Source organism: Dendropsophus ebraccatus, chromosome 9 (assembly GCF_027789765.1).
Source record: "Dendropsophus ebraccatus isolate aDenEbr1 chromosome 9, aDenEbr1.pat, whole genome shotgun sequence".
NCBI lineage: Eukaryota > Metazoa > Chordata > Amphibia > Anura > Hylidae > Dendropsophus > Dendropsophus ebraccatus.
In genome coordinates this window covers 78,771,255-78,791,758 of record NC_091462.1, presented here as the reverse complement: position 1 = coordinate 78,791,758, position 20,504 = coordinate 78,771,255, and the positions used below count along the sequence as shown (strand labels likewise).

At 37.9% G+C, this 20,504-nt stretch overlaps 1 protein-coding gene across 1 annotated transcript in view; it reads right to left on the bottom strand.

The window, feature by feature from the left end:
• Nucleotides 1-20,504, bottom strand: part of GRIN2A (glutamate ionotropic receptor NMDA type subunit 2A) — a 379,959-nt gene that overhangs the window by 83,415 nt on the left and 276,040 nt on the right. Inside the window, exons 3-5 of the mRNA XM_069983674.1 lie at nucleotides 11,987-12,531; nucleotides 9,852-9,873; nucleotides 3,916-3,947 (exon numbers count right to left, since the gene is read on the bottom strand). Of these exons, the coding sequence (XP_069839775.1) occupies nucleotides 3,916-3,947; nucleotides 9,852-9,873; nucleotides 11,987-12,531 (599 nt within the window). The remainder of the gene's footprint in view (nucleotides 1-3,915; nucleotides 3,948-9,851; nucleotides 9,874-11,986; nucleotides 12,532-20,504) is intronic.

The following is a 20,504-nucleotide window of genomic DNA, read 5'->3' as shown; positions in this document are numbered from 1 at the left end:
TGCTGCCGATGTTCATTGAACAGCGAATGCATGAAATAGACTGTGCACACAATCTAAAGTATGGTTCCTTTCCATTGTGTGCTGTGGCAGATTGGAGCGCGGGCGCACCTGCATTCCAATTAAGTTGAAATGAAGTTCACCCGGCTAATACTCCAGTATCCACCAGGTTGAACATCTTAGACAGTGGCCGTTCTGTGACACGGCCATGTCTCAGAACGGCCACTGTTTTTCCATGTATGAACATGGCAAAAAGGCGTAAATAGCAGCTCATAGCATAGCAGGTCTGAGGGTCTTCCCAGCTGCCATGAAAACGCAATGACACCCCAATCATTTTTGGGAAAACAAATGAGTGAAAGAAAGAACCTCTTTCCTCTCCTAGTCCTTCAGAATTTGTAGTCATGATGTGTTACATAATCTGAGGTGGTTAAATGGTTAGGATTAGCGTCACCTTTGCTGAATAACAGCTGAGCTCCGATTATACAGTCAAAAAGTTAGTTTCTACCATGTATCTGCAAATCACCAGCGTAAGCCTTATTCAGGAATACAGCCAGCAGGGGATGATAGGTGAATTCAGCTCTGAAGCCTGCAGAATAGTAAATACAGCTACAATAAAATTATATCTGTCTTTGATAAGGGGTTTAATATAAAAGAGCCCAAAGCATGAACTTTATAAAGCACTGTACACTCCAGAGGGTTTTCGTGTGTCTCATATCATAAGGCTTACATTTAATACGTAGCAATGTTAGGATTCAGGAATTATAACTTTTCTAGAGCTCTTACTGAGAGCTACAAAGTGACAAAAGAATGAACAACAGTAATACTTCAAGACAGAAAAAAAAAAGAATTAGAAATGTCAGCACCATGGACAGTGTCCTTCCGTTTAGCCCTGTTTACAGCAAGCCTTGATCTGCAGTACTCAGTGATAAATGGGTTTGTTTTCTATCCTACAGTTACTATGAGAATTGAAATCCACCAAAAACCCATAAGAGAAACTTATTGATCCTGCTACAGACCTGGCTTTGTGTGCTTGTATTTATCTTATTTTTTTGCTGTAAGTGTTTTTACTGACCACAAACTTATGTCTTAAAAATTGTTTATTAGAATTTTTTTTTTAAACTTTTATATAGTTATACAGCTTTTACAGTAATTAAACCTTTTTAGGCTGGGTTTACACTACGTATATTTGAGGCTGTATTTTTGAGGCTGTATAGCAACCAAAACCAGGAGTGGATTGAAAACACAGAAAGGATCTGTTCACACAATGCTGTAATTGAGTGGATGGCCGCCATTTAATGGCAAATATTTGCTGTTATTTTAAAACAATGGCTGTTGTATTGAAATAATGGCCGTTATTTACTGTTATATGGCGGCCATCCACTCAATTTCAACATTGTGTGAACAGAGCCTTTCTGTGTTTTCAATCCACTCCTGGTTTTGGTTGCTATGAGGACCTGACTTGCGGACCAAATACTGCCTGAAATGTACGTAGTGTGAACATAGCCTTAAAGGGGAAATATTAGCAGGTTAGATAAAGCTAACCTGCTGATAGCCCCCTATTGGTCACGGCCCTTCTGCTCTGGTAAGTATCATTAGAAGGAGCAGGAAGGCTCGTGCAATGGGGATTGGGCCAAGCTCCTATAGGTGCCGATAAGTAAACTGCTAACTGTATAGGAACGGTGCCAAGAAGGAAAGTATGAGATATACCTTCGTCCATAGCGCTCCGTGAGCAATGGGGGGCTATCAGCAGGTTAAATTTGTCTAACCTGCTGATTGTTTTCTTTAAGGTCAAGAACATTCACCACCTTGGTTTATGTAAATTTATTTAAAATTTGCTGAAAATGAAAATTCTGACTTTCTACATCAGACTTTTCTATCTGCATCAGAAACCAGGAGGAAGCGACAAGGCAAAATAGGAAAACAGGCACAAGGCCAGATGAAGGTAAGGGGTCAAACCAGGATGGCACATCAGGAACCAAGTCAGTCAGAAGCCACCTAAAACAAAGTACCAAAGAAGGATCCAAATGCAAAGTCAGAAAAACAGGCATAGGTCAAGAACACCAAGAAAACTCTCAGGGTATACAGAAAAGGCAAAGGGAACAGTTCATCTTGAGGACGAATCTTAGGAGCCTAAGCTCAAGCCCGAATATAGACTCGAACCTTGGGCATTCCATTTTGGCCAAACCTTTTAAAATAGAATCAGCTGCTTAGCAAAAAGGAGAAGGAAGAAGCATCACATGACCTCAAGATAGCTCACAGCATCTTGCAAAGTGCTCCTCTAGTCAATTAGGAAGCAGCACGATGATGATGTCAGAGCCACTAATAAAGCCTATGCACAAAGCTTCTGCAGCTAGTCTACAAATAGCAGGCATTAGGAGAAGATCTCTTTAAGTGTACAACACAGATAGGAGTAGGACCTCAGCATCGCAGAGAGCATTCTAGATCTATTGTGTCATTTTTATTGCAAGTTAAGCATGTGAGTTATTGTGTGGTACATTAATTGTTGTAAAAAAGCAGTGCATCAATCCTTTAGTCAGTCTCTTAAATGTTTTTTTTTTTTTTTTTTTTTTTTAAAACAATTGCTTTCTCCTATATCTTTGTGTGCATATAAATATCAACAGGCATCTCTAATAATAAAAAAGGATAATTTTTGCAACCTTATATTTTTAATTTTAGCATATAATACTAACAATTTTTTTCCAAAATTTTATTCTAAAGATCAAATATTGTAAGGCCAAAATATCCAAATGCACAATAACCCTCATTATTACCTAACCATGGAGGTAGAAGCAATAATAATGTGCAGTTGTGTAGAAATTACCAGGTTAGAATAACAGTCTGGGATGTTTGGACAGAAGATTACAATGAGTCTAGAGCTCGCTGCAGTCTTCACCTTTAAACTATGACGGTTCGGCTGTCCTGTTAAATATTCCCTCTCAGCGCAGACATGAGCTTATTATAAAGCAGAACGTGACAACTCCACTGAGTAAACTGCATTTGTCAGAAATGTTTCTCATTTTCTTTCCCAAATAATTTTTGTCAGCGTTGTAACTCAGAGCTCTGAATACAACCATTTACAATCTGAATAGAATATAATGGAAAGCCATCTGGTGGGGTAGAAAGCAAATATAAATATACTGTCAAAAACAAAAGACAAATCAACACAGGCTGTGTCTGAATCAGCACCACTTCTAAAAAGGAGCCAAAAACTATTCTACAGTCTTTCATCCACAATTTAGGTATATGGTCTATTGAATATCATGTTCTCTTATGTGTAAAAGGGCTGTAAGTGATTAGGGATGGTGTAAAAACAGAAAAGAAGTGACGTCCACCTGTCCCTTTCAATTGCTGCTCTGATGATTCCGATCCACGATTATCACCACTTGTTCCTGTGAAACGTCTTCACAGGAACTGTCACACTCACAATCACTGGCTGCTGAAGTGCCTCACCTTACTTAATGACTGGCTAAGTGGCAGTTCTTGCCACCATACCACTGGAACCAGTAGTGAGGACCAGGAGCATTGGAATGATACCTGTGGTGAATTATGGTATCAATTTTTAAAAGTTTTACACCACCCCCAGCCATATTTCTTTTTCTTCTTTTCTCCTTGGACAGCCTGTTTAATATCATTTTCCAGTAAAATTAATTGATTACCTATCCTTAGTACAGTATATAATAAATATAAACTTTCCTGTAGAAGAAAGAACATTATCTAAGATTCCCAAGAGCTTCCTCCAAAAGAAAGAAGGACATACTATAGTGCTATGGAAAAAATAAACTAGAAAAAAAAAATAACTAGAAACTAGTCTTGTCTACTGTATGCTCTGCAGGAAGTGGTGTATTCTTTCCACAGACACAGTGTTCATTACTGCCACCTCTGACCCTGACAGGAACTGTTCAGATCAGTAGCAATTGCCTATAGAAAACCTCTCCTGCTCTGGACGGTTCCTGTCACAGACAGAGGTGGCAGCAGAGAGCAACTGTGTCAGACTGGAAAGAAAACACCACATCCTGCAGGACATACAGCCGCTAAGTACTGGAAGTACATGAGATTTTTTTAATAGAAGTAATTTACAAATCTATATAACTTTCTGGAAAGTGGAAAGCTTCAAAAACTTAGATAAGGGAACTTATTTTCCGGCAAAATACTGTAGATATAGATGGATTTTACATGTAAAGTGTTACTGTCATTTCTAGTAACTTTCATTTGACATAAAAACGAAAAAATTCAAAAGGATGCTGCAAATGGTAAGATGTGGTTAATATTAATAATTAGAATTGACAAACTACTATAGAAAAAATAGTCGAAAAATGAGGCTGTTACTATACCATATGGGTTAGATGTGCTGCTGCAAACTCTCCTTGGCTACCTCTTGACATTGCAGTGAAACGTAGGCTTGAGTCACGGTGCCATTAGTAATGCAGGAATGTAAAATTACTACAAACGACAGGGAAGCTTCAACATAACAACCTCGACTTTTTAGCCTAGCTACATTTTTGGAAATAAATATATAGACCTAGATTGCAAATATAGTTAATGTACCCTAAAAAAGTAAGATTAAGTATATTTTGGTTTCTTTTTTAGAGCTACACTAAGCACATTGGTTCCTTCCCAGCAGCTCACATATTCTTCACTTGCATATGACTCATGTTGTTCCAGTGCATTAAGAAGCAACATTAGAAATGGCTTTAATCTGTCTGCTACAAATATAAAAGCCATCATCGCCTCAGAATCATGTTGAGATACTCGAATGAAAAGCATTGCTACCTTATGTTAATTGAAAAGCACTGTGTTTCCAGATAAAATACATGGGTTTTTAATAGTTTTTAAGCAGGTGGCATTGCATTACTTTAATGGAGATCCACCTGATTTCATAACAGTACCAGATTCCTGGTACCCAAAATAGACATTAGTGAAGAAAACTTACACCATTGAGCCCAGTTACGGCTACTGAGCACATAACTTGTACTGAGCTACATTTATTGATTGGTTATCTTTCTGCCATAAATATGGAACAAAGGATGGGGATACCTGTAAATATACGGAAAAACAGGGCACTCACACATGGCAAATAGGCTCCGGGGGGCCCAGACAGATCATTGGCGGAGGCAATATCTTGATTTGTCAACAATCATGAGCAGCTCCCACAGTTTCCTTGTCCAACGTTCACACACATGAAATCTTCATCACACACACAAGAAAATCTGGTGTCACAGTGATCATTACTAGAGAAATTCGCTTTGCGAGCTTAGCAAATTTTAGTTCAAAATCATTAAGATTAACGTATCGAATTTATCACAAATTTCATTAAAACCGTTAAAACTACTGTGGCTACAGCAGTGGGACTATTACAGAAGGACAAATTTGTTAAAGCATATTGTTTAAAAAGTGTCAAAAATCGGAAAATCACAATAAAAAAAAGGTCAGTCAGCCAGTCAATTATCCAATTTCCGCCATTTCTCTCCTCTCTGTCCCTAAACTCTGTTAGTCTCTCTCTTTGTGCTCTGATCTAACTGCCTGATGACATCCTGCTCTCTCCTCCACACACAGCTGACTGGCCACCTCTGTTAATGAACCTCCTTATGCAGAGGGGGAAGGGAAAGTGCTGATATCACCAAAACTCAGCCCTCCTATCCTCTCCTCTCTTTCTCTAAATCACTTTGTTAGTCTCTCCCTGCTCTGCTCTAACTGCCTGCTGCGATCCTGCTCTCTCCTCCACACACAGCCGACTGGTCACCTCTGTTACCAAACCACCTTAAATAGAGGGGGGGTGCTGACATCACAGAGGGCTTGCAGCTGTTACGCTCCAGACATTTGCCGCCGCCATTTTGTTCTTTTGATAATTTTCTTAACGAATCAGCAGTGAAATTCGCCAGATTGACTATGCTCATCTCTACTCATTACACACTGTGCCATAGACAGATAGCTGCTGCTTTAGTACCTTTACAGTGGTGTTATGAATGTTATGCTATGGACTGGAATCATATCATCCTTAGCAATGAATTTAGGTTTTATTTGTGACCTGACAACGGTTGAGGTTTGCGTACGGGGGTCTTGTGGTGATCTATGGAGCCGTCACATACGACAGTTGATCACCTCTAGGAGTAATATGGGGGATACTAACAGCTTAGTGATATGTACAGAACAGCCTATGACTACACTGTGTTGACTCTCAAGGCTTCCAACTGGTATATTTCAGCAGGAACACCCACACACAGCAAGGGTTTCCCAGGAATGTCTCCATCAAATCCTAACATTTCTGCCGATTACCTGGTGACCAGTTATATTACCAGCATTTACAGTATAAGACCAGCTTTGGCGGTGGGCAGGATCTCTAGGCTCAGCTTCAACATATGTAGGTAAATGTGCTTCAATATGCCATATAGAAACCTGTCCTGTATGTCTCCATTCCCAACCATATCCATATCTTCCATCCCAGGCTAGAGGTGTCCAAACAGAGTACAGAGTGTAAATTTTACATTTTAACAAATCCTCCCAGGTGCATTATATTTCTTGTCAATGAGTGTACAAGCAGTTTTTGATGCTGTTTAGGTCTTGTTTTTAAGGCACTTTTTGAGAAGTGGTTTAATAGGATGGAGAAGTATAAGTTTTTCCTGTATTTCTCATGTGTTCAATCCATAGCTCCAAACCCTACCACAAAAATAGCATGTGTGATTTAAACTTTTATGAGTACTTTAATATGATAAATGTGTTTGTATTTACTAAAGTCAAACACATATCTTACATTTACTGAGAAAAGACACATGAGTATACATATCCATTGATTTATGCAAATCTCTCTTATTGGCTAAGTCACTCTACCACATTTCCAACTCACATTTCTAAACTATTTTATTATTATTTTTTTTACTCAGAAGGACAAACTATGTCAGACTTGACATTGCTTCCAGACAATAGTTACTTCTTCATAAGGGCACGTACAGTATTGATTAATCTTTGACATGCTGCACTGGGAAAAAGAATGTAAGAACCATGCTTTTCCACCAAAGTTTAAAACAAAGTTATAAAGGTATTGACCATTGAATGATTAAAGTACATTTCCACTTAGAGGACTGCACTAATCAAATGTAAGAGGCTAAGTGGCTATATTTAGTTTAGAATTTTTTTTTATGAAAATCACTGAAGTGCTTACTGCAATTCTATAAGCAGTCATGAAGATGGAGGACATCATAACTTAAGTCTTCTTTTTCCCAGCATGGATTAAATTGGAACAGGTGTGCTATGACTAATGATCATGTCTAATAATCGGTCAGAACAATGCTCAGGATAAGAGTACAAAGATCCCACATTTTACTTAATAGGTATTAATTAGAACTAATATACACTACACTAATATAAAACTATGGTCTATATTAGTGTTTCTTAAAATTTTTGTTCTCGGGCCTCACCCAGTGGTCCACGTTGATGCTGGGGCCCCACCAACAAACACATACTACAACACAGCGCCAGATATTGCCATGTAGGGCACATAATATTCAAGAGCAGTGCCAAATCAGCACCAAAGTGCAAAAATATATACTGCTCCACCAGCTGTAACCCAACAACCCACTACACCATTACAAACTGCTCCATCTGCAGTAACCCAACACTACATACTGCTCCACCTGTAAACTAGCACCACAGTGCAACACTCATTTCTCCATAATTCACCCCATTACTCACTCGGCAGTTTACATACACGCACGCACACACACACGCACACACACGCACCAGCATGATTCCATTTTTAACCTCCTCTTTCTGTGACAGCTCCCTATCTTCTCCTTACCCCATTTCTGTGCAAGTAACACTCCTGGCACTGAATGAGTACCAAGCAAACAGTAAATTCCCCCACTAGAGCCCCACAAATAGTTAATTCCTCCAATAGTGCCACATCAGGTCCCCGCAAATTGTTAATTCCTTATTAATGCCTCACAAACAGTTAAAACCGGCAATAGTGTCAAATCAGTTGCCCACAAATAATTAATTCCTCACTAGTGCCATAGGGCTTAATCCTGGAGTTGTCTGTAATTATATAGGAAATTTCCTGGGGAAACAAACATAATCGGTGTCCCATTCAGGAGAGGAGTCCTAATAATGTCCCAATAATAATAATAATAATAATAATAATAATGTCCCAATAATAATAATAATAATAATAATAATAATAATGTCAAAAGTTTTGATTGGTTAGAGTTTGTGTGTTCACTGATTGCTAAAACCAGGAGAAGCATGCAGCAGTGTGCTGTCTTGCAGCAGGAGATGATTCCATCGAGGTCTATAGAAGTCCATCTTATGCCATAAGATTAGAGCAAAGCGATAACATACTTATTAAATGCCTTTTATTGCTGGTTCTAGTGATCAGAGATGAACTGCGCACCCATATCTTGGCTTACCAAAACCTTTAACAAAGGAGTAGTATAATTACCATACAAGGCAGAATGTTCAGTTGACATCAATGGACTACAACCTTCAAGGTAACATGAAACAGGGTACGGCCACTGATGGATCTGTGAGAAAGCTACAAAGGATTACAATTTCTACACAGTCCTTCAGGGTACTACAAAAATCATGGCTAAATGGTGCTTTTAGCAGAATAATCTTTTATATTAGTTTTTTTTTTTTTTTTTTTATTAAAGTTGCTCTGCAAAGCATCAATTAAATGGTAATGAAAATAAAAATGAAGAAGGTGGTGAAGCAGTCATATGTGCGATAAAACTAATGGTAATGGTACATAAGAGTAGTAGGTGAATAGGGCGTTTGAAGGGGAAGGCATAGAACACAGAATACAATATTTTTAAAGGGGTGTTCCACTCAAACATAACTTTTCATATGTTGCTGCCCATGGTGAGACTAACAATTCACTCCATACTTGTTATTATCTATTCAGCCTCCTTCCCCGTTCTAAGTTGCTGCTTTTTACTGAAGACACAAAAATCTTAGTGTGAGCCTTTCTCTCTGTCTCCCCCTCCTTTCTGAGACAGCTGATGTAAACAAGTCCCTGACTGGCTTTTATTGCAACGTTGTAGCTTCTTTGTAAAGCTAGGAGGGTTAATCACAGTTAGTTCATTAGGAACTTGACCTCACAATAACCCTCCCAGCATTACAATGAACCTACAACCTGCAAATACAGCCAGACACGGACTTACATTTTTGTGTTTTCAGCAGAAAGCAGCAGCTGAGAACTGGGGGAAGAAGACTGAATAGATAATAACAAGTATGGGATTAATTGTTAGTCTCACAATGGGCAGGAAAATATGAAAAGTTATGTTTAAGTGAAGTACCCCTTTAAGGACAAGTAATATTTGAGCAGACTAGAAAGCTAACAAGTTAAATTAAATCTTAAAGTGAACCTGTTGGGGGATGTAAGGTGACTTGTCTGAGAGTAGCACATGAAAGGAGGAGTGAAGCTGAGCTTGGTGAAAAATATATTTCTAGGATTTGGAGCTGAACTTTTTGAGTAAAAAGTAGAATAAATCCTGAAAGGACTCCTATAAAAAACAGTGGGAGTCCTGAAAACTCACACAGAATGATTGACAGCTCCAAATCATATTTACCTATAATATATAACTATGTAACTCAACTTTTCTTCTCTCTCCTTAATGGAAACCTGTCAGTAGTTTCATGCTGCTTAAACCATGAGTAGTATGTAGAGATGAGCGAACCGGGTTCGGGTTGGAGTCCATCCGAACCCGATCGTTCGGCATTTGATTAGCGGGGGCTGCTGAACTTGGATAAAGCTCTAAGGTTGTCTGGAAAACATGGATACAGCCAATAACTATATCCATGTTTTCCACATAGCCTTAGGGCTTTATCCAACTTCAGCAGCCACCGCTAATCAAATGCCAAACGTTCGGGTTCGGATGGACTCTAGCATGCTCCAGGTTCGCTCATCTCTAGTAGTATGTAACAAAGACAGGCTTTATTAAGGGAGTAGTTCAGCAAAAAATGTTTTCTTTCATATCAACTGGTGCCAGAAAGTGCAAGAGATGTGTAATTTGCAAGTCCTCCAATACTTATCAGCTGCTGTATGTCCTGCAGGAAGATAGTAGGAGAGGTTCTCTATTGGGATCTGCTACTGCTCTGGGTAGTTTCTGTCAAGAAAAAGTTGGCATGAGATAGCACTGTGTCAGACTAGAAATAATACATGGCTTCCTGCAGGACATACAGCAGCTGATAAGTAGTGGAAGACAAGATTTTTAAATAGAAGTAAATTATAAATCTCAAGCACTTTCTGATAAGTAAATAAATGAATACTCTGAAATACTCTGAATACTCTGAAGTTTTAGAGAAATTATAAGTTTAAAACCTGTCGGGAATGAAGAAACTAGCTCGCTGCCCTACTGGATTCAAATGACAGGCCTCTTCTTTTACAACCATAAGGAGAGACCTGCCCATAAAACCTGTTTTCCTAGAGCTTATCTCTGTTTCATGCTGCCTGTGCTTCTAGCTGCAGGGAACCATTAGCAGGTTCCCATAGCTTTAAAGGAGTACTTCAAGTAAGTATATTTTTAATATATTGCTGGTGTTCAATAGAAAGCAATAAAGAGCCTGTTCTCCCCTACCATAATCGCTCTGGGTCTTCCTGTCACATCTTCGGGTCATCTGTTGAATGCTCTGGCTTCTACTTTCAAGACAGCCAGAGTAAGGGCCCTATTCCACCGGACGATTATCATTCAGATTATTGTTAAATCTTTCGAATCTAAACGATAATCGTTCGGTTGAAATGTAGTTAACGATTAACGACCGAACAAGAAATCGTTGATCGCTTTATAAGACCTGGACCTATTTTTATCGTTACTCGTTCACAAAACATTTGCATATTGTTTGCATTGAATAAGACATCGTTCGGTCATTCGCAGTAGATACGAACGCAATAGCAAAGAAATAGCAAAGAAAAAACTATCGCAAATACAATCATTAGTAACGATTATCGTTCCATGGAAATAAGTAAACATTTTCAGGTCTTTCGCAATAGCGGTCGTTCGAGATCGTTGAGATTTTACTATAAAGTGGCCAACCCCTTTAACAGTCTAGGTACTGAGCATTTAGAACAGCAATATAACTGACACTCAGGAATGGATTCTAAAGAAGGTAAAAAAAAAAAAATTAGGTCTCAACTTTATTTCTACTATTACCACCCCCCCCCCTCTTCTGGTCACTGCAAAGCAAAATAACTGAAAATCATTCTAGAAATATTATTCCTGAGCTCAGCCTAGGACTGCTTGAGCTGTATTACACAACACATACTGTATGAACAAAGGACCACAGCCACTCCCATAGATTCACTCAGGAATCAAAATGTAGACTTCACTCCTCCACTCCAACTCATAGGTATCAGCACTGGTCCAAATGTAGGCAACATCATATATATACAATTTATATATATATATATATATATATAAATTTATTGAGACACAACATGTTTTAAATCTGTAATGACTTGTTTCCGAGTGTTATATTTTATGACACTTTAAAAAGAAGACAGAAAGGCTTTGAAATTTTATTACATATCTGATGTTTTCTACATTTTGACCAGCGCCCAATACTTATGAGCTGGAGTGGAGGAGTGAAGTCTACAGAATGAAATGATGGCATGTTCCATCGTATCATATGACCAAAGTACTCTCTCCTAGAGAGACAAGGGTAGCGCCCTACAGAGGCAGCACATAGCAACACACAACACAACATGGCTTCGCCACCTGCATGAAACAGGATGATAATAATCACTAGATCAAAATTTAGACCAGCGGCCTTAGAAAAGATTTCTGACACAACATACTACAATTTTGGGTGTAGGTTATGATAAATCTAGTAGGCCATCTAGTAGACATACACACCCTTATCCCTACCTTCTTTTTATAAAGGTCTTGTTGGGTTCATAACAAAGGGAAAAAAAGTAATCAATAGGATTAATGAGGAATATAACTTGTCTTACTCATTCATAGTGTGAGCTGGCATCTCATTCCTTTCATTTTGCCCATAGCAGCTCGTCTTGGTTTCTGGAATTACTGAATAGGTGTCCATCATGGCTGATGCAGCTGTGGTGATAATTCCGAGCCCATCTCTCACTCTGGCTTCCAAGGTATAGTCCCAGTCGTCATAAGATACAGAAACTAATCCAGTTGGAAATTCAAACGGTATTACTTCTGTGTTACCTGTCACCAGATTGGGAACAATCCAGATGTAACCATATCCCATAAGGCCTAAGGAGCGTGCTTCTTCAAAAATCCTAATTGATTCATCCTTTGAACAATAAAGGAGTATAACAGAAGAATGGATCTTCTTCAGCTGAGTAAGGGTTTGTGCATCAGTATATGATGCGTCCAGAGTAATTACATTCTGCACATCCCAATCCACAAAGCTATTTTCCACAGTGTTTTTTAAGAAACTTATAAAGTCTCGATATCCTGGGAAAGTGCTTGTTATAACAGAGAAAACATGCCAGTCGTATTCCTCCATAATACTAAGCATGACAATAGCTTGCTGTGTGATGGAAGCTCCAAATTGGAAGAAAGTTGACATTGCATCCTGTAAAAGAACAATAGAACATATGAATAATCATGACGGAAATAATGCTTTGCATAATATTTATTCAATACAAGCATGCGTTCAAAATGAAGAATATGCAGAAACTGGAATTTTCCAGGTGAGAGGTTTTCCTTGCGATAAAGTACATCAAGAACATGCATTTAGTGATCCACCCCTACTGTGTTGTAGCTTAATGACATCCTGAGTAGAATGCTAAGGAGTAGGAACTAGAGCACAACAGTAGTGGTTAAAATAGCTAAAAGAAAAGGCTAAACCATTCGCAAAAAATACTCCTAAGAGTCGGGGATGTGGAGTATTATGGGACATGTCATCCAATGGATTTCAACCTCCAAAGATAGAATCCACAGAGGTTGGGAAAAATATTTACCCCCCATTTTAAAGGGGTTATATGGGGAGCAGTAAAGGTCCTAACTGTTCTCTCCGGTGCTCCACTTCCTTTCTCCATCGCTGCTGATATTGTATGAGACAAGAAGGGGGCATGTTGCAGGCATTGCGTGAAGGCAAAACCATGCTTGCATGCATTGTCCAATAGCTGCCCACTGTCACCGCAACATCGGTAACATCAGGTAGCTATGGATCATTGGCCGCAACAAGCTCCCAACCACCTCTCGTCCTGGAAGTTATCACCAGAGAGATCAGAGGGAAGAAGTGGCTCTACCAGAGAGTAGAACAGTAGGACCTTTTCTGCTGTCTGGATAACTGTCCCTCGTGTGAAGCTTTAACTTTCAACCACAACTACTTTTAACTGCAGATTTTTTTTTGCCCTTTGAATAGTGAGATGTGATTAAGGAAACAGTAGATCTTGACCCACCCAACAACTCTGCAACTCAGGTTACAAATTCCCCTACCAGGCCTTACAAATGTGACATATCACACACCTATAACAAATAAACAGATTTTTAAAACAACACAAGCAGCAAAGTTTATCACCATAACCTATGGAAAGAGTTGATAGTGACTGCATGGTGTCAGGAAGAGTTTAACTTGAATGTGTAAAAAAAAAAAGATGCGTTCTAATTAGTTTGTCTGTGTATCTGAGAGTGTACATATACTCTTAACTTAAAGAGTTCTTTACATTCTACATGATGGTTCAAAAGGTTTGCATTTTTTATGCTTGATTTTAATTATTTATTGTGGCAACAAAACACAGCCATTAAATTTCCATAATGCATAGTGAACAATGGAAGAGGGGAAAAGTGTATTATATAACTAGGTATACAGTGACATTTTTTTCACAGGTATACAGTATGCCTTAGAAGTGCCACGAGAGATTCACATCCTCCATTTAGCTTCAATAACAAAAGCAACGACACAAGATGCCCTGGTGTCTGACTATGTGATAAAGATGTGAGAAAACCCAAAGGAAACATAAAAAAAGAACAAAGATTAAGGGTATTGGAGAAATATGTTTAAAAAAAAAAGTATTCTAGTGATGATTGTCTTTATTATCTAAATCTATCTTGTGAACTACAACTAGCTAATAAAATAAAAAGGGGAATTGTAACTTAATACTTATATTAGCCATAAAGAACATGCACTCAAAAAAATTTTTTGAAAAAAACATCAACTAATTTAGTCTGAAATTTGTTAAAGGTGTAGTGTTACTTTGAAAGTGGCCAGGCTAGGATAAAAAAAGAAGAAAAAGAAAAAGGAAAGAAAGAAAGAAAAACAGTAGTCATCTTCCTGATCTCCTTCTGCTGTTGTTCTACTAGTGTTTGGTCATGGCTGTTCACTTCCTGGTTCTAAGCTTAAAGCAAGGATATGGGCACTTAGCCAATTATTGGGTGTGGTCTTGCTTAGAGTGATTTTCTTAAAGTGCGGACCATGTTCTGTGTTAACAGAAGTGACAAGACATCAGGCAGGTGAGTACAGCTTCTTTTATTCCAGCTTGGCCATTTTTGAAAAAAGAAAAGAAACACCAGTCTAACCTGTTTAATAATGGGGTAGTCTAAAAGCACAGCAATGATTTTACCCATTATTTTTTATATGTGTTTTAGTATAATAAATAAATATATATATATATATATATATATATATATATATATATATATATATATTTATTTTTAAATTAGTACTGAATATTACTTGAAGGATTTTTTAGAATTTTGAGTAACAATGCTACCATAATTTGAATATACTATAAGACGATCTACTGTATCCACATGAAACAGTATTGCAGGTACCTGACACATTTCAAGTGATTAGAGGAGTATTCTGGGCAAAGGTTAAAATCCTAGGTGGTAGGGGATGGAGGGAACATAATAATGAAGTGATTAGTGATGAGCGAATAGTGAGATATCCGATTATTCGAAATTCGTACGAATATCCCGCAAATATTCGAATATTCGATCGAATATTCCATCCCATTAAAGTCGATGGGAACAAGTATTCAATTAGTGAAAAACATCTATTTGACCATTTGGAGGGTGAAACCGGAAGCTGGGGGATTTGAACGCTTGTCGAATATGTATCGAATATTTGCGGGATATTCGTACGAATATCGAATATTCGAATATCTCACTATTCGATCGAATATCTATTCGATCGAACAGTATTCGCTTATCACTAGAAGTGATACTTACCTGACCCGGTGCCTCTGGTCACCCTCTGTTCTCCTGTATTTCCTAGGTTCCTGTGTCATCATGACCCTGCAGGACCTACCCGCTTAGCCAGTCAGTGACTGCATTGGTGTACCCACAGTAACTGTGTTGGCACTGTGCTGCAGGGGGAACCAAGATGGGTAAGTATCACCTCATTATTATATTTCCACAACCCCCTGCATTCCCTGGATTTTTACCTTTGTCTAGAGTTCTCAAACTTTGAACTGTGAATAGTTAATCACTAAAAACACATCAGACACACAGGTATAGCATTCTATGTGGATTCGTATTTATTAAGAAAAGTAATTTTTGCATTCTCCCCTTTGTTGGACTTTATCTGGGATTGGATATTCTTACAGTGGGCCTGACCATTTTTGCTAATATAACAGAAAGTTTAGCCACATTGGTCATCAACTTTATATTACTTTCTCAATTACTATCAATAGATAATATGTTTATGTTAATAATACTGTGGTGGTAACTAAATTGCTCTTATTACATTTGGAAAAAAAAAAAAAAAAAAAAAAAAAAAAAAAAAAAAATATATATATATATATATATATATATATATATATATAGTCCAACGTAACAAAAGCATAAAATGACATTGTCTCTCCATGTAAAGCAAACCAAGTGCCCACATTTTGTAAATGTAATAAAATATGCCCAATTTTATATATCCAGTAGAGATTCTTTAAAATAGGAACACTTTGATGTTCTCAATTAAGTTCTTCTCTTTATATTAATACTAAGGGTTCTCTAATCTCTCTATCATAAAGCATTGGACACTGTCCAGAACAATTACCCATAAAATTAAATAGATTAATTACAAAATTCAATTACAGTTTAGAAGAACATTATCCAACAAAGGGTTTCTAATAATTTAGGGGAATGTATTGTCTATCAACATGCCCTGGGTGTCCTCTGCTATAAACCAGCAAATGTTTTTTATGCAACGGAAGTAATGTAATCTCTGCTGTTTCATCAGCCCATGCTTCTCAGTTTATTCTAAATTATGATAGATTTATCGTGTCTGGGCACAAACCTTTGGATTCAGAACAACGGGAGACGCAGAGTCAATTAGTTTTATTTAAATCTGAATTTGCTTCAAGTGTATATGGAGTATTTTATGCGACTCTGCTGACAGTGTTTGCAATCATGTTGAGTGGTTGGCATTGGTTTGTAGATGACAGAAATACTAATTATGAGCCCGCTCCTTCCTACACCGAAGAAATACAAATTGTTTACAAAGATTATTGATTAGATTTTTTATTGTATATTTTCAGAAATTGAACTAATCATTTGTAGGAATGTATTTTATTCCTAAAATCTAATTTGAATATTTTATTGAAATTAAATATTTTATCTCAATGGCAAGGATATATTTTAGTTGTTTTAGTGAAATGGTATTGCTGTTACATGTCTTATTCCATAACAATGAATATTTCTTACCTTTCAATGTAATTACATTAACTCATGTGTGTCAAGCTCCGTAGAAAAAATAACGGAATATACGGTGTGTGTGTGTGTATCCATTGTGCGTCACTTCAGAAGTTATGTGCCCAGTCAATGTTGGTCCATAGTTTTACTTTTCATGCAAGAAATGGCGGTAATTGTGCACTTTAATTTTTTATTTGTTTTTTAACAAAACCAGGCATTTTTTTGAGATAAAAAGGCCCAAAACCAATTTTGAAAATAAAATAATAAAACAGTCAAAAAAAGATTTTGCAGTAAATTTTTACTAAATGGTAATATTCACCAACAGTTTAATTAACAATAGTATTTTGGTCCGTTTTTAGGCTTTGTTCACACACAGTAAGAGACCGGCCATTCCGCCCGCATCAGAGCTCTGCGGCCGGACAGATCATCCGGCCGGTACTTAAGTACCGGCCGGGATGATCCAGGCAGAGACCAGCCGTTTAGTGACCCGGCCGGTACTTAAGTACCGTCCGGATGATCTGTCTGGCCGCAGAGTTCACAGGCGCATAAAGTATGGCAGTTGTTGCCGATGGCAACAACGGCCGTGCTTATATGTAGTGTGAACATAGCCTTAAGCTGTAAACCAGGGACATTGTATGGCTTGAAAAATACTCACCAAAATACTATGTGTGAAAATAGCTTGATTCCTGTGAGCCGTATTAATGAAATGCAACTTCCTAAAGGGGTTATCTGGGTAGCATAAAAAGTTGATATCTTTATGGGAGCAACATGAAAATAAAACAAGAAAAAACAAAAACATACTCATGTACCTTGGTCCTCTGCAGCTCTCGGTCTGACATCTTTCAGTCCCCCCCTTTCATTCTCCTTTTGTGAAACAGGCTTGCCCTGGCAGTCATGGGCAGCTCACCCAATTACTGACTGAAGCAGGAGACCACTGCAATTTGTGATTGGCCATTACTGCTGAAACCTGTCCATCTTAGATGTTGGAAGGAAAGTAATAAATGGGGAACTGAAAGATGTCACAGGGGGAGATCTGGGAAACCAAGAGAGGTAAGTATTTTTCATGCCTGTCCGAGCAACATATAAACTTTTTTTGCTACCAGAATAACTCTTTGGCGTTGTCACAAAAAGGACAGACTTTTAGCCACTGGAAATGAACAGTTAGGGGTCCTATTGAATGACAATCCATAGTGGAATTTGCAGCAGAAATGCAAGGCATACCCTCAATTATTTGACACAGTGTGTATGCTGCAGATTCAGCCTAGTTTGGGGATTTGCGGTTAATGGGGTTAACTCTGCAGGTTATCTCTTGCTTTCTCTGTGATGCAATGTGAAGTATAGCACAAACTTTAAGACACACACCCAGCTACTGTTCAGACTTTATAAACATTCTATGATAACTCTGAAGACCCAATACACATTTTATAGTAGCTCCAAAAACCTTAAATATACTCTATGACAACAGACATCTCATGCCCATAGGCATCACATACATTTTACAGTAACCCCAGGCATCACATAAACAATGCAGCAACCTCCCAAATCTGGTAGATGTTGTATAGTTTCCCTAAAACTCACGTACTTAAGTAACAAAAAATATGTATGTGTTCAGGCTACAAATACATGAGAGGATTTGTGAGAATTTTCTCTAACTTCCAAGACTGAAAAAAAAAATTACTATTATGAAGCTTTGTTATTTGCCTTCTATCAGACAATAGAGGTTGAAATGCTGAAATATATTTTCCTATTTCAGCCTTCATTGACTCATAGAAGACAAATATGGTCCTCCAACATGACTTTTGCAATAAATATAGAAAATTCCTTCATACTCATTGCACAAACTTCTATTTCTTTACAATTTGTTTTTTCCCTAATATATGCATATGGCATATTTTCCTGTAGAGTTATTATAGGTTAGGGACTCTTGTTTTGTGTCTATGTCTAGTTCACACAGTTGTTTAGCGTTGTGTGGAGAAGTGACAGTATTTGCATGCAGTAGTCTATAAACTATACTATAGTAAACTATACATCTACAATCTGTTTTTAGTCCATTTAAGTTCAACACCTGAAATTATATTCTGGCTATGTGGTATGTGGTACTCATTGACCAGACAAAAAGAAATAACTAGATTCACAAAAGATGTGTATGCTGGCACTTTCCCCAGTTTTAGGAAACCAAGCTTGGACCTCACCGTGACTCTCCCTTGGTTTGTGTAACTCTACCGTAGGTGGTGCTCAGCTTGAGAAAACAGTCCAGTAAAGTCTTTGCACAAAAGGATAAGATGAAGTGCGGCAGCTCACCAAAATCGGTTAAAAGATGCTTTATTTGGACATAGAAGGCATCAATAGCAGGTACTATCCACAAATAAACAGAGCGACGGCCATATCACGTATAAAACGCTTCTTCTCGGCTCAGCCGTTAGCTTTATATGTAGAAAAAATGTACTTCTCTCCCAGTCCTGTAAATTTTTACACATTTAGCTTTATAAACTATACTCTCACATCAAAACCATCAGAGAGTAAAATGTCTCTGAATGACAAAGAAACTAAAAGAACTGTGTGATAATGGGGGAAAAAAAAAGTAGTGTGATGTCACAAGACTTGACATTCCTTCTGGTATTGCCATATGGAACATCCAATAATTCAATGGTCCACTGCCCAATGCCTTCAAGTGAATGGTGCCAGATTGCACGGCAGGAATTATGCGGATCACACATATCATGCCAGGAGGCAGCTAACTATAAATTTACTATACTATATATGTCTGGTAGATAATTACTTTACTGAGACGCTTTGTTATCCAAAGCATTACACTCTCTTTTCTTGACATTTTTACACAAGACTGGTGCAGACCGATGGTTGACTGCAAGGTCTTTGAACATTTACACCTTAATGCCTATAAAGCAAACATTTGCATCGTAGTGGAGCTGAATTTCTTATTTAAAAACTTCTCAAAATACAGAAATTACCACATACCAGTAAATTAGAAATTACATTAGTAGCCAAAACGTAGTAGTCCGGATTTTGGCATTTTCTATGTCGTTGTGGTGCTGACATACTTTTGAATTATCAACTGCATTTTTACGCTTATGGACATCATAGAGGTGGGGTTACTCACATAATAATTTTTTTTTTATAAACCAGAGCGGAGTTCGGGTAATCATCAACATCTTCCACTTAGAATAAGTGTTTATGTGTTACATGGTTAGCTATTTATGTAGAGTGTCTTGCCATAATATTTTAAGGCAGGTAACAGCTGCTCAAAGGGAAACATCTGGTTAGTGGAGGTTTATTGCCCCCCCCCCATACTCTATGGGGTTTAACAATGTTAGGAAGTCTCTAAGGAATTAGGTAAAGGGAACCCATCACCATGAAAATAAAACTTGAGCTATCAGCATCCTGTTATAGAGCAGAAGGGGCTGAACAGATCGATATATATATTTACGGGGAAAGATTCAGAATAATTTGAAATGTATTGATAGAAATCTCTGATGTCCAGTCCATTGAGTGACACTGCCTACTGGACTCCTTAACACGGAATGATCAGGGATTTCAATCAACATGTTACAAGTTATACGGAATCTTTCCCCACAAATAAATATATCAATCTGCTCAGTTCTTCCTGCTCCATAAGATGATGGCGATAGATTAGATAGCATTATATTGGTGACAGGTTCCCTTTAAGCACTGGTTGTGCAGTCACACTGCTGCTATATTCATTTTCTGGGCAATTTACCTTTGTTCTAAGGATCAATGGAATGGGGAGAAGTCACCCACTGATCATCCACTTATTCTCTGCCATCTTAATGGTGATTCATTTTTGAATGTGAGTTTTTTTGTACAAAAGTCAATCTCATTTAGAGGGTTCTCTACATCTACCAGCTTTAGTGTGAACACAGCCTAACCTGTGTG